General features: G+C 44.1%; 1 protein-coding gene across 4 annotated transcripts in view; it reads right to left on the bottom strand.

Annotated features, from left to right (window-relative positions):
• Positions 1–1,653: 1,653 nt before the first annotated feature.
• BCLAF1 (BCL2 associated transcription factor 1) overlaps positions 1,654–14,818 on the bottom strand; it is a 58,442-nt gene continuing 45,277 nt past the window's right edge. For 2 of the 4 annotated variants that reach the window (XM_040350488.1, XM_040350491.1), the window contains 3 exons: positions 12,011–12,160; positions 10,805–10,999; positions 1,654–2,113 (listed from right to left, as the gene is read on the bottom strand). In XM_040350488.1, the coding sequence (XP_040206422.1) occupies positions 2,108–2,113; positions 10,805–10,999; positions 12,011–12,160 (351 nt within the window). In that variant the 3' untranslated portion in view covers positions 1,654–2,107. The remainder of the gene's footprint in view (positions 2,114–10,804; positions 11,000–12,010; positions 12,161–14,818) is intronic. The other 2 variants (XM_040350489.1, XM_040350490.1) reach the window with 2 other exon arrangements.

Below are 14,818 nucleotides of genomic sequence, written 5' to 3' on the forward strand. Positions count from 1 at the left end.
CAAACCAACAGACCCAACATGCCTGCTGCTGATTCTGTGTAATTGAATCATTAATTGAAAAGGGGCGTGTTCAAAATAGTGTAGAGTTCAATTAATGAGGTTATTCAGGCTGTGAAAAAACAGAAGTCCAGCCTGAGCTTTTTAGGCTGGGTTTCTCCTCTGGGTCACAGGAGTGCAATTCATTTTGCACTCCCGTGACCCGTGTTCAGCAGAGCGGTCTGAAGTCCCGCTCTCTGCTGACGTTACTGCCACCAGTCGAGGCAGCGCGTCATCCTGACTTCCAAGTCTGGATCCGCCAGCTGCCTTGATTGATGGCAGTCTCAGCAAGCCACTGAAATGGCCGCTCCCCGCCCCTCCACAGCTTAGCGCTCCAATGAGGGCTGAGAAGTAGAGCAGAAGCTCTGCTCAGGGAGGAGTGACAACCGAACCCTCGGCGGTGTTTAGTGGCTCGGTTCTCAGTGCAAAGACCCTGGGGGACAGATGCAGCATGCTGCATCCACCAAGGTATGACTAGCAAAAAAAAAACATACTTCTCTTTTAAGTACGAAGGCAGCAAATGTTATACATTCTGGGTATAGCGCATTTCTCTCTGAAAATAAGAGTAAAATGGATGTTCCAGACATGGTTCAGAAGATCAGCGCACTTTGATTAAAAAGTTGATTGGAGAGGGGGAAACGTATAAAGTAGTCCAGAAACTGATAAGCTGCTCAGCTAAAATGTTTTAAAATGGCAACCAAAAAAAATGGAAAACGACCATTCAAATGGATTGAAGAATAGCCAAAATTTTAATTACTTTGCCAATGATCAGTGCCAGGGTGATCAAAAAAGGTCTAAAAGTTACCTTTGAGTACTGTAACATTCATAAGATCCCTACGTGGAAAAAACAAAGCCCCGTAGTCTAGGGGCCACAGTGTGCCCGACTACCCCCCAAACACTGAATTCAAGCCACTGTACACTGTGAAGCATGGTGGCACACGCATCAGGATATGGGGATATTTCTCATACCAGGGATCCATGGATCAGTTTGAATACATCAAAATACGTGAAGAGGTCATGTTACCTTATGCCAAAAAGAAATTGCCCTTGAAATGGGTGTTTCAACAAGAAAACTACCGCAAACACAACAGAAAGCGAGCATCTTTGTTCCAGAGTAACAAGATTAGCGTTGTGGAGTGGCCAGCCCAATCCCCAGACCTTATTCCAATAGAAACTTGTGGGGCGACATCAAAAATGCTGTTTGAGGTAAAATCAAGAAATGTAGAGGAATTATCCTGGGCTGGAATACCTGTTCACAGATGCCAGAAGTTGGTCAACTCCATGCAACACAGATGTGAAAAACAGTGCTTATACAACCAAATATTAGTTCAGTGATTCACAGGAAAGCTAATTCTTCAAGCATTTTTGAGTTTCTACAGTAAATGTTTGAGTTGGTAAAAGAAAAATGCAGACACTGCTATTTTTTTTCGGAAAATGATAATATTCCTTTTTCTTCACTTTCTGTAAAGTAAAAACAAATTTGAAACATATTTCTTCATGTTTTGATTAGACACTACAGTGTTCCCAATGCATTTGCGTGTATGGAAACAAAAGCGATTATAAGGATATTTTAGCTTTACTCACACTATTATTTTTAAACCCAACTTTATACTTGTATTTTTTTAGGCATCCAATTTTATTTTTTCAATACTTAAATATTCAAATCACAAAAAAAAGTGATGCAAATGAACATCCATACGTCTAGTGCATATATTTTTAACAATCTTTTTCAATTACAAAGTCTGTAATTGTTTGCAAAACAAAATCTTTACTCTAAAAGAATTAAACATAGAAGAGAAAAACTGCACAATGTGCACCATAATCCATGGCAGAAACAATCAACAGACACTTAAAAGCAGATTCTTAAAAGTGGACACGGATTAAACAATTAGACTGATCAGTTTTCCTTCTGGAGCCTTGGTGTACAAATTACACTACAGAAAAATGTCTTTTTAAAATGGTGTTGATTTATCACGTGGCAACAGAATAAAAATATGATTTATTTTCTGTTGATCACATAGACTGCAAAATAAAAACATCTTGTGTGGTACCAACTCTTTGTCCAAATACATCACTCCTGCAATAAATAAAAAATACATAGCATTAATTTGTTGTCAGCTTGTATTATATAGAATACAATATATTACAATAAAAAAAAAAAGTCTACTGGACATTATACATTTGTAATCCATACCCAGGAAAGAGAAAGTTACAAAACACATACTGTACATGCAAACACACAGCAGGGAGAGTTCACCACAATGTTACTAGTATTATGTTCACAAATTATTTTGTGCTGTTTTACTTGCACAGTTCACACAAATTGAATTTTTGAGCCAACACTTATATAAGCTTTAGTTGTCAAATTTCTACAGTTCTATAGTTAACAGAAATGAATGCTATATTGTGATCTTCGATCATCTAGATTGATGTATACCATAAAAAAACGATTTTCGAATTCCGAAAGATCTCCTCGATATATGTGCAAAACTAATTTTATATATATATATATATATATATATATATATATATATATATATATATATATTACAGAGAATATACATAAAAATAATTATATATATAAAAGTTTAATTATTTTTATGTATATTCTCTGTAATTATATATATATATATATATATATATATATATATATATTCTCTATATATCTAGATTAGAAACATTTCCCAGCACCAGTGACACCTTAATGAATTGTAATGATTTTTAATTATTAAATTTTTTATTCTTATTTTTATAAACATCATTTTTATATGCATATTAATTAGAGGTCTTTTTATTGATAAAGATGTATCTCTTTTTAAACATATTATAATATATATGTAATTATATATATATATATATATATATATATATATATATATATATATATATATATATATATATATATATATATATATATATATTATTCCCCCATTATGTTCCTTTATTGCCAATGTTCATATTCACTCCTATTATCATAATGCGGTATTGTTCCATAGGTCTGCCATCCTGGAAAAACGTAGGATAAAAGCTTTTCTTTTTGTCCACTAGATGGCAGACTGTCTCTAGTATATATAAATGCATTCATTTGTACAAGTAGGGTTGCCACCTGTCCGGGATTCACCTGAACAGTACGGGTCTTGAATCATGTGCACAGGTTTTGTACTGCTTGACACCCGGACACATTACTCAGCGCAGACTAGGGATAGACCATCTGGGCAGGGGGAACATTAGAACACCTGCCACTGTGGAGACAGCAGAAGAGGTATTTGTTCCAAATACACAGTGCCTGTGGGGTGTGTTAAAAACCCGAAGCTCCTTTCTGTCTCTCTCCCCCCCACCAGTCTCCTGCAGGTAGAGTCTCTCTGATCTCTGACTGAACCCCCCCAATCACCAGTGCGGTGTAGTGAGAGAATCGGGAGGCGGAGCTCACTGTAATTTCTGTCGGGCTGGCTGCTGTTCACACTGAATGCAGGGAGGTGAGCTGGGTTTTTTGTGACAAGTTTCCATGGATGGAAAGTTGTAAACTTTGATGATTTGTTTCACTGATGCATTGAAGGGTTAAGATGCCATTAGAATCGGAAGAGATAGTGAGTGTGTGTGGGGGGGGAGGGGGGAGTCTGCAGCCCAAACACAGCTGACAGTCTATCTCCCAAGCCTGAACACTTGTCTGTACAAACATCCCCAAATCCTCAGCCCAGATAATGTGAAGTCATTTATGATCATTCATGTAACCTGTGTGTATGTGGTCTGATTGTACAGAGTGACTCTGAGCTTGGATAACACAGTGTTGCATGAATGGTCATCCATTAACTTCACATCATCCAGGTATACAGAGTGCTAGGAGCTGGATTACAGTATATAGATATATACTTCTTATACCAGATTGTTTTCATTATAGACATCGCTATCTGACCACTTTTCTTAGCCCCCCCACTCCCCCCAGCTTACATCACCCCCAGACCACTTCATACAGACACCACTCAGAGCTGCTTCCTACCCCCCCCCCCCATCTGAGAGAAGACCTCATTCCATGGTCACTTACCTTCCCTTCTCTACCCAACATCGCTCCCTGGTAACCCCATAGACACTGCAAGAAATCCCTCTCTATACTGCCCCCATCATACCCACCACATTCCTCTCCTGTAAATACTGCCCCCATCATACCCACCACAGTCCTCTCCTGTACGTACTGCCCCCATCACACCCACCACATATCTCTCCTGTATGTACTGCCCCCATCATACCCACCACAGTCCTCTACTGTACATACTGCCCCCATCATACCCACCACAGTCCTCTCCTGTATGTACTTCCCCCCCCCCATCATACCCACCACAATCCTCTTCTGTAAATACTGCCCCCATCATATCCACCACAGTCCTCTCCTGTACGTACTGCCCCCATCATACCCACCACAGTCCTCTCCTGTACGTACTGCCCCTATCATACCCACCACAGTCCTCTCCTGTACATACTGCCCCCATCATACCCACCACAGTCCTCTCCTGTATGTACTGCCCCCATCATACCCACCACAGTCCTCTCCTGTAAGAACCACCCCCATCATACCCTCCGCACTCCTCTCCTGCAAGTATTGCCCCATCATACCCTCCGCACTCCTCTCCTGTACTTACTGCCCCCATCATACCCACCACAGTCCTCTCCTGTACATACTGCCCCCATCATACCCACCACAGTTCTCTCCTGTACGTACTGCCCCCATCATACCCACCACAGTCCTCTCCTGTACGTACTGCCCCCATCATACCCACCACATTCCTCTCCTGTAAATACTGCCCCCATTATACCCACCACATTCCTCTCCTGTAAATACTGCCCCCATCATACCCACCACATTCCTCTCCTGTACGTACTGCCCCCATCACATATCTCTCCTGTATGTACTGCCCCCATCATACCCACCACAGTCCTCTACTGTACATACTGCCCCCATCATACCCACCACAGTCCTCTCCTGTACGTACTGCCCCTATCATACCCACCACAGTCCTCTCCTGTACGTACTGCCCCTATCATACCCACCACAGTCCTCTACTGTACATACTGCCCCCATCATACCCACCACAGTCCTCTCCTGTATGTACTGCCCCCATCATACCCACCACAGTCCTCTCCTGTAAGAACCACCCCCATCATACCCTCCGCACTCCTCTCCTGCAAGTATTGCCCCATCATACCCTCCGCACTCCTCTCCTGTACTTACTGCCCCCATCATAACCACCACAGTCCTCTCCTGTACATACTGCCCCCATCATACCCACCACAGTTCTCTCCTGTACGTACTGCCCCCATCATACCCACCACAGTCCTCTCCTGTACGTACTGCCCCCATCATACCCACCACATTCCTCTCCTGTAAATACTGCCCCCATTATACCCACCACATTCCTCTCCTGTAAATACTGCCCCCATCATACCCACCACATTCCTCTCCTGTACGTACTGCCCCCATCACATATCTCTCCTGTATGTACTGCCCCCATCATACCCACCACAGTCCTCTACTGTACATACTGCCCCCATCATACCCACCACAGTCCTCTCCTGTACGTACTGCCCCTATCATACCCACCACAGTCCTCTCCTGTATGTACTGCCCCCATCATACCCACCACATTTCTCTCCTGTAAATACTGCCCCCATCATACCCACCACAGTCCTCTCCTGTAAGAACCACCCCCATCATACCCTCCGCACTCCTCTCCTGCAAGTATTGCCCCATCATACCCTCCGCACTCCTCTCCTGTACTTACTGCCCCCATCATAACCACCACAGTCCTCTCCTGTACATACTGCCCCCATCATACCCACCACAGTTCTCTCCTGTACGTACTGCCCCCATCATACCCACCACAGTTCTCTCCTGTACGTACTGCCCCCATCATACCCACCACAGTCCTCTCCTGTACGTACTGCCCCCATCATACCCACCACATTCCTCTCCTGTAAATACTGCCCCCATTATACCCACCACATTCCTCTCCTGTACGTACTGCCCCCATCACATATCTCTCCTGTATGTACTGCCCCCATCATACCCACCACAGTCCTCTACTGTACATACTGCCCCCATCATACCCACCACAGTCCTCTCCTGTATGTACTTCCCCCCCCCCCATCATACCCACCACAATCCTCTCCTGTAAATACTGCCCCCATCATATCCACCACAGTCCTCTCCTGTACGTACTGCCCCTATCATACCCACCACAGTCCTCTACTGTACATACTTCCCCCATCATACCCACCACAGTGCTCTCCTGTATGTACTGCCCCCATCATACCCACCACATTTCTCTCCTGTAAATACTGCCCCCATCATACCCACCACATTTCTCTCCTGTAAATACTGCCCCCATCATACCCACCACAGTCCTCTCCTGTATGAACCGCCCCCATCATACCCTCCGCACTCCTCTCCTGTACATACTGCCCCCATCATACCCACCACAGTCCTCTACTGTACATACTGCCCCCATCATACCCACCAAATTCCTCTCCTGTACATACTGCCCCCATCATACCCTCCAAATTCCTCTCCTGTACATACTGCCCCCATCATGCCCACCACAGTGCTTTCCTGTACATACTGTCCCCATCATACCCACCACAGTCCTCTCCTGTATGTACTGCCCCCATCATACCCACCACAGCCCTCTCCTGTACGTACTGCCCCATCATACCCACCACACTCCTCTCCTGTACATGCTACCCCATCATACCCACCACACTCCTCTCCTGTAAGTACTGCCGCCATTATACCCTCCACACACCTCTCCTGCTGTGCATTGCTTTGTACAGCGGTAATACATTAAACATACTACAAAAAAAATGGTGTGTGCTGCTGAAGTGTTCGGGTTTGGCTTGACGAAAAAGGTGGCAACCCTATGTACAAGTCCCCTATGCTCGAAAAAGGAGCGCACCTAGCAACCTACGGTGCATGCTCCAAAACGTTGTCGCTCCCTGTGACATCATCGCGCTCCCACGCTGTTTGTGTCTGTGTCTCAAGCCTCACTCTTTTTTTTTTTTTTCAAAATAACAATTTTATTAGACACAGGGTAACCCCCGAGTCTTAGAGGAGACAATACAAAAAGAAAACTTCAGAACATTAGGAGAAACAGTGCATATGGTATTGCAGCACATTACAAGGCAGACATCAGGGGGGAGCTCGGCGGCTCCCCACTTAAGCGGCTAAACCACCAGCACATTCTGCCGGAAGTCGAAACATAGCACACAAAAAAAAAAAAAAGAAAAACTCTTGAATAGTAGAGACAGAAAATAGATAAAGGGAAGGGATCAGAAGGGAAACGAAGAAAGAACAGGTAGGGGAACTGCAGACGCAGGGAGGTAGGGAGAGAGAAGGCGGGGGAGGGGTGAGGGGAGGCTCGACCCGTGGCTCAGGGCGGATCCTCGTGGCGATGCCATTCCTCCCAAATCTCGTCATGCTTCTCCAATCTATCCTGCAGCCTGGCTGTCATTTTCTCCATTAGCTCGACATCCTTAATCCTGGCGTACAGGTCAGTTTGAGAGGGGGGGGACAGGCGCTTCCAATGGAGAGCGACCAGGCACCTCGCGGCCGTTAATACATGCCTCATCAATTTTTTGGAGGGTTTGGGGATCTGCAGGGGTGACACCCCTAATAAAAATAGTTTTGGGGACCAGGGGACCGGTACTCCCAGGAGGCGAGACAGCAATTGCTGGGTTTCCGTCCAAAACGGTACTATCTTGGGGCAGGTCCAATATATGTGATACAAAGTACCCTTGGCTCCCTGACAACGCCAACACCTATCGGAGCTGGATGGATATATAGCATGGAGAACATCCGGTTTCATATACCAAAAATACAGTACTTTATAGGCGTTCTCCTTGTACAGCGTACAGAGAGAGCTTTTAGCTGCCTGAGACCAGATCGTCTGCCATGTCGCCTCCGGGATCTCCTCCCCAAGCGCCTTTTCCCAACGAAGCATGTATGCATGCTTACCCATAGAGGGGAAGGAGCGAGAGTTTAACAGCCTATATATGTCTGATATCAACCCGCGGCGAGCAGATCCCTCCAGTACCAGTTTTTCGAAGGGTGTTGGCGCCGAAAATTGGAGCTTTGGGGCAAATGATTGCGCATAGTGTCTTATCTGCAGATACCCATAAAACACCTGACGGGGCAAGTTAAATTTTTTTTGCAAATCAAAGAATGAGCGCAGTTTGCGGGTAATAGGGTCCACTAAATGGCCAAAGTGGAAGAGGTCACGCGTCGCCCAAGGAGATGACATCTGGTGGGTCAGACTATCAGGCATCCTGGGGTTGAACAGGAAAGATGTCAGAAGGGACCTCTCCGAGCTCAAACCATACGCCAGGGACAGCCTACGCCAAATCGTCCTGAGGTGGAGCATGGGTCCTAAAAGTCGGCCTGGGTCCACCTCCGCGCCCGCGTTCCACAACAGGCTATTCGGGTGAGTGGGGGCCAGCCATATTTTCTCAATTTCTGTCCATTTGTTATAGGAGCGCTGGGGGAACCAAGAGGTAATGGCGCGTAATTGGGCTGCCTGGTAATATTTAAGCAGGTCGGGGAACCCCAATCCCCCGTCGGTGCGGGATTCAAGCCTCACTCTTAGTGCACACATCGCCCGGACTTCCTAGTTTCCCAGCTGACGAAGATTCCAGGGGATAGTTCAACATCACAGCCTACATCTGCAGTGGATGATCGCCACCTACGGGTCAGCAAGCACTTGTACGCCGAATTCTCTCATTTAAAATGTAAGTGGATAATGCACCTATTGTAAAATTAAAATCACATTGTTCCTGACCTGGTGGCGCCTTCTTTCTTTTGTTTTATAAAAAAACAATTGGCTGAGAAAATACTAGTTTTGGTTTTGTGAGCCAGGCATGTTTGACATTGTACAAGGGTTAAAATGCTTGGTTTTTGCCTACTACATCAGGAAAATATCTAAAGTCTCATACACACATTTTCCGCAGACAAAGCCTCAGACTTTTTTTTTCGAAGGGCGTTGGCCAAAAACTTGTCTTGCATACAAACGGCACACAATTGTTGGCCAAACAAACACGAATGTAGTTACGTACTACATGGTTTTTCCGAGCATGCATGTTTGTACTTTGGACTTTTGTCCGACGGACTTGTGTACACAAGCTCGGGAAATCCAACATTTTAAAGCCTGCCATCCAACATTTGTCTGCAGAAAATCCGGCAACAATTGTCTGATGGAGTGTACAAACGCCTATTTCTGACATTTGGTGTTTACAGGTTAAAAAAATGCGTATTTTTTGCTAGAAAATTACTTAGAACTCTCAAACATAATATATATTTATCAGAGAATCTAGAGAATAAAATGGCAATTGTTGCAATATTTTATGTCACACGGTATTTGTGCAGCGGTTTTTAGAACGCAACTTTTTGGGAAAGAGACACTTTGATGAATTAAAAAAAAAATGTAAAAGTAAAAGTTACGCTGAGTAAATATATACCAAGCATGTCACACTTTATAATTGCACCCACTCGTAGAATGGCGACAAACTACAGTACCTAAAAAATCTCCATAGGCGACGCTTTACATTTTTTTTTTTTTACGGTTACCAGGTTAGAGTTACAGAGGAGATCTACAGCTAGAATTATTGCTCTCGCTCTGACAATCACGGCGATACCTCACGTGATTTGGACACCGTTTACATATGTGGGCGCAACTTCCGTATGCGTTTTGTTTGCTGCACAAGCTCACGGGGACCTTTAAAACGTTTTTTTTTTTTATTCAATTTATTTTTGTAATATAAAATTGTGTTTTTTAAAAAAATATATGTTTTTGATCATTTTTATTGCTGTCACAAGGAATGTAAACATCCCTCGTGACAGTAATAGGTGGTGAAAGGTCCTCTTTATGGAGGGATCGGGGGTCTAAAAGACCCCAAATCCCTCCTTTGCACTTCAAAGTATACTGTGTATTTTTTTTAAACCGGCGCCATTGGCAGCCGAGTAAACAGGAAGTGACGTTGCTTCCGTGTTTACACTGAAGAGACTGGATCGAAGCCATTCGTGGCTTCGTTTCAGTCTCTTGCTAGGCACTGGGGGCAGCAGATCGTAGAACGGGTCTCCCGGTGGGACAGGAGGCCCGGTAAGAGCGACGGAGGCGGGGATGTCCCCTCCTGCTCCTCCGGGATAACAACCGAGCGGCTTTTAGCCGCATCGGTTGTTATCCCTGGAAAGCCAAATAGCCGGCTCTACAAAATGATACCGAATTGATGCCTGCAGCTGCGGGCATTATCCTGGTATAACCCCCAAAAGCCGAGGATGCATATGTGCGTACGCTTGGCGGGAAGGGGTTAACTATACAAAAACATTTTGCCTTTCATTTTGATTTTAAACTGAATGGGTTGTTTTACAAGGTGATCATTTACAATCACTTTAAGTGAGTAATTCAGTCTTAGAAGCACCTTTTGTGTCCCTTGTCCCCAAACCTTCACTACTCACTGATCTTTACCTATCCTCACAGGACTTTAAATGTCATCCTTCAGTACTGTCCCCATTACAACATACCAGTGCCTTTTTTACATTTGATCTTTGCCAACTTGGTGGGCCCACGATTGCTGATATTTTTACGTCCTAACAACCAAGTTTGTACCTTAATTATATTGATTGTGCTGTGATTTGCACAAATCATTCTGTTGTGTACGATAAAAATGTAAAATCTCTAAAAAAACTATCTTTAAAAAACAAAAGACACACAACTCCATGATAACCTACCTTCTCCTCTTTATGCCCATCTTCCAATACTTCATCTTCATCTTCTATAAGACCATCTCCTTGGAATTTGTCATGGGTCCATTTTGGACTGCCTCCAGACTTTTTGAAGGGAAATCGTCCCCTTCCACGTTGGAAGTTGCCACGACCCCTTGCTCGCCTTGCCCAATAATCCACTCCATCATCTCTGTCATCATGCTAGATGAACAAGCCAAACCCAGATTATTATGCAGCCTTAAAACCAAGCCTACAACATACATCCAAACCTTATGAAGCATACAGTCATGGTCACTAAAGTACTTTTCTATATATTTTACACAATGGAAGTACTAACGGATTAAGGAATTGTAGAAAAAAACATATTTTAAGCCCAGCTGACATTGCAGTTTATATCAGTATTAAATACCAGGATCATAAAAACAAAAGATGTTCAAAGACTCAGTTTTTTATTTTATAGAAAGCAGCCACAGCCGATCAGAAATGCCTGCCCCCTACCAGAATGGGGCAAAGAACAACCTTTTGCTGCACTCTTACTGCAGAGGTTTGACACACTGCCTGAGTCAGAACAATAGCTCTGCAATTAGAAAAGGCTCATGCCCCCTGCTGACTGGTGAGCTCTAGCAGGGGAAAAGTCAGACCTCTGCAGAGAGGCCATTGTTTCCACACAGACAGAAAAGGTCATTGTCTGCAGCATGCTGATAGGGGGCAGACTTTTCTACTTGGGCTTCTTTCTGAAGAAAACAAAGACGTGGAACACTTTTGAAGCACCTGGAATGTATTTAGCGAATTTAAACATAATTTGGGCTTTTACATTAGGAGTGTTTATTTCTTGGCTGAAAGTCTTGCACTGTGCTGCTCTGAGAACAGGATACCTACATGTTTGGTGTCAGCAATAAGAAAGGAAAACAATGCATTTTATATTACATTGTTACGAGTAACAAATGCTAAAGAAAAAAGGTTCTGTACACAGACTGCTTGAAATGGACACCATTTGAGACCAAAGTTTTTCATCCCCAAAATGTTTGATCATATCCTTTCAATGATTATTAGCTTCAAGCTGGACAATCCAATAATTTTAATAAATACATATCAAAGTTACTGTCCTCTAGATTTAATAAAGTCTGAGCTAAGACAGCGGCTCATCCAATATTAAAACGCACTGCATTTTGGCTAGTCTGTTCATGCAAAGGTAAAGCCTCAAACACCCACCAGGAAGTATTTCTTGCTTTTAGGGGTATATTCTGGATCCCACTCCTCCTCTTTAGGACGCTTTTGGAAATTTGGCGTTGTATTCACAGGAGTAGAACTTGTCCCAGCAAACACCCCTCGTGCACGACCTCTGCCTCTAATTCGAAACTGCTAAACAATTGGTTTAATTGGCGGAGCGTTCAAAATGGGCATAGACAAGTTTGGTTGATTTACTCATCACAATATACTGTTTGTTGACAAAAAAAAAAAAAGACAAAGAAAAAAAAAATGGATGCACCAATAATTTCCTCTATAGAAATGGTATGCGTTTTTGCACTTTGAGCACAAAGAAAATTTTTTTGGTGCACACATTTTATTCTAATACCACAATTTCCAAATATAAAGCCTAGCAAGTTTTGTGTTTAAAAAACACAATTTTTATACCTGCATACCTCTCTACACACTGCAAGTAATGCTTTTTTCACAATAGCCTACTGCGTTTCTCCCTCTTAAGCGGGCCGTACACGATAGAAAAAAGTTGGAAAAAGCGTTCGATGCGCTTGATCGTGCAACTTTCAAGATGTTAGTGGGCTAACTTTGAATTGTCGAAATGCAATTTTTTATGACAAAAAACATGTCAGATTTTTTTGCACCAAAACAAATAATTTTCAAAACAGTAGTGGAAACAAATTGAAAAACACCTGCACGTGTTTAAATGTAGCCCCAGATTGTTTAATTGAGTGACCGCCTATGTTATCAATTGATATGTCGATACTTGGGCGACATCTATTGATACAATGATGAAGTTATTGCATGCACGGTCCACCGATCTTTTTTTACTGACTGTATTTGTCTAATGATCTTCTAACTGTATATGGCCAGCATTAATCTGCTTTGAAACCTCCAAAAGCACTCTGCATGATGTGACTCAATTGGAAGATGGTTTAACCACTAGAGCACCAGCTGTCCTCCTAAAACGGCACTGGAAAAGTGGCTTTTTGCCCCAGTGGGGTTTTAAAAAAAGGTAAATAATCCCAGTGGCTACTGCTGGCCCCTGCCATCCTAGTGCTGCAACCTCCGGCTGTCAGTGGCAGCCAGGGTTCATTGCCAAATCAAGGAGCTCCGGGACTTCCGATTCTTCATAGCAGTGCAGTGCAGAAGCAAACAAACACTTCTATGTTACGTATACATCAGGAATGTATGGAAATTTTGAGTTGCGTCACCTGTCAGTACAAAAGCTTGGGCAGAACGGTTAGGCCTCTTTCACACGGGCGGACCGATTGGGTCCCCCTGTCAGTTTTTACAGACTGACCCAATTGGACCCTCCATTCGCCTCTATGAAGCGTCATATGTAAACAGACACCTGCCAACATCCAATCCGATAAAAACACAGTTGGATGTAAAAGGACAAGCAGTCAGTTTACACCGACCACCCATAGAAGAGAGCAGCTGTGTGTGTTCATCATGAGCGGACACAGACCAGTTATCCGCCTGCTCAGCAGGGATCAGCGTACAAATTTCCAACTGAGCAGGCAGAGTCATCCATCCCTTCCCCCACCAGCGGTGAAAGGGGCCTTACGATTCAATCCTGCTTCTCACTACAGCAGCAGATATATCCCCAAGTTGAAACAATGATGTTGGATGATCTGACAGATTGCATTTACTGTGCAAGAATTAAATGCTTGTGTAGGGGAGGGCAATGTCATTAACATTTTTTAATCAAACAAATCTGGTAAAAAAAATAGTTGCCATTGTGCTATTCTGTGTCCTCGTCAACAGCCTTAGGCCCCTTTCACATTGGGCAGTGGAGGTGCAGTGACGGTATAGCCGCGCTATTTTTAGCGCTGCTATACCGTCGTATTTACCGCTATATTTGGCCGCTAGCGGTGCGGTTTTAACCCCCGCTAGCGGCCGAAAAAGGGTTAATACCGCCCGCAATGCGCCTCTGCAGAAGCGCATTACGGGCCGTATTACCGCGGTTTCCCATTGATTTCAATCGGAAGGCGTGGTATAGTAGCGATAAACACCCCGCTCCTATACCGCTCCAAAAATGCGGCTAGCAGGACTTTTGGAGCGGTCCTGCTAGCGCACCGCTTCAGTGTGAAAGCCTTCGGGCTTTCACATTGAAGCCTGCAGGGCATGATTTTTTCATGCGGTATAGCAGCGCTATTTTTAGCGCTGTACCGCATGAAAAACGCCTCAATGTGAAAGGGGCCTTAGGTTCCTTGCACACAGGGCCATCCCAGCTGTAGCGCTTCCCTCCTGGCATTTTAGTGCGCACAGGGGGGGGGGGGGGACAGGTTGCAGCATCCAGCCCCACCGCAGGTTGCAGCTGAACACTGTACAAGTGGTACTGGCATTTAGGCACCATTAAGCCACTTAGAAAGAAGGAAGCCCTGTTTAACCATTTGACCTCTTGTACCTTTTCACACCTTATGGACCAAGCAATTTTTACATTTGCACTATGGGCCTTTTTATTTGATGATATTTTCAATTACTTAAAGCTGAACCATGACAAACTAAAAGTCCTCCCTTGCAGTGGGGCTGCCCCCACACTTCAAAAGTTAACTGCATGTTAAGTTTAGGGAACAGAAACAGTATTTTTACTTATCCAATTTTTCGCTCCCTCAGCAGACATCACTCCCCTCCGCTCCAGCAGTGCGCTGGCCCTCTGCGTATATCCAATGCAGGCTAGTGTCCCTGAATTGGTCTTAATGATGTCAAAAGGACCTAAGAAAGCTGGAGTGCAGGGAACGGTCAAATAGCACAGTGGAGGCTGCAGAGAATCGGGCAAGTAAAACTGCATCTCAAAAAATGTGAATATCATAA

Source organism: Rana temporaria, chromosome 4 (assembly GCF_905171775.1).
Source record: "Rana temporaria chromosome 4, aRanTem1.1, whole genome shotgun sequence".
Classification (NCBI taxonomy): Eukaryota; Metazoa; Chordata; class Amphibia; order Anura; family Ranidae; genus Rana; species Rana temporaria.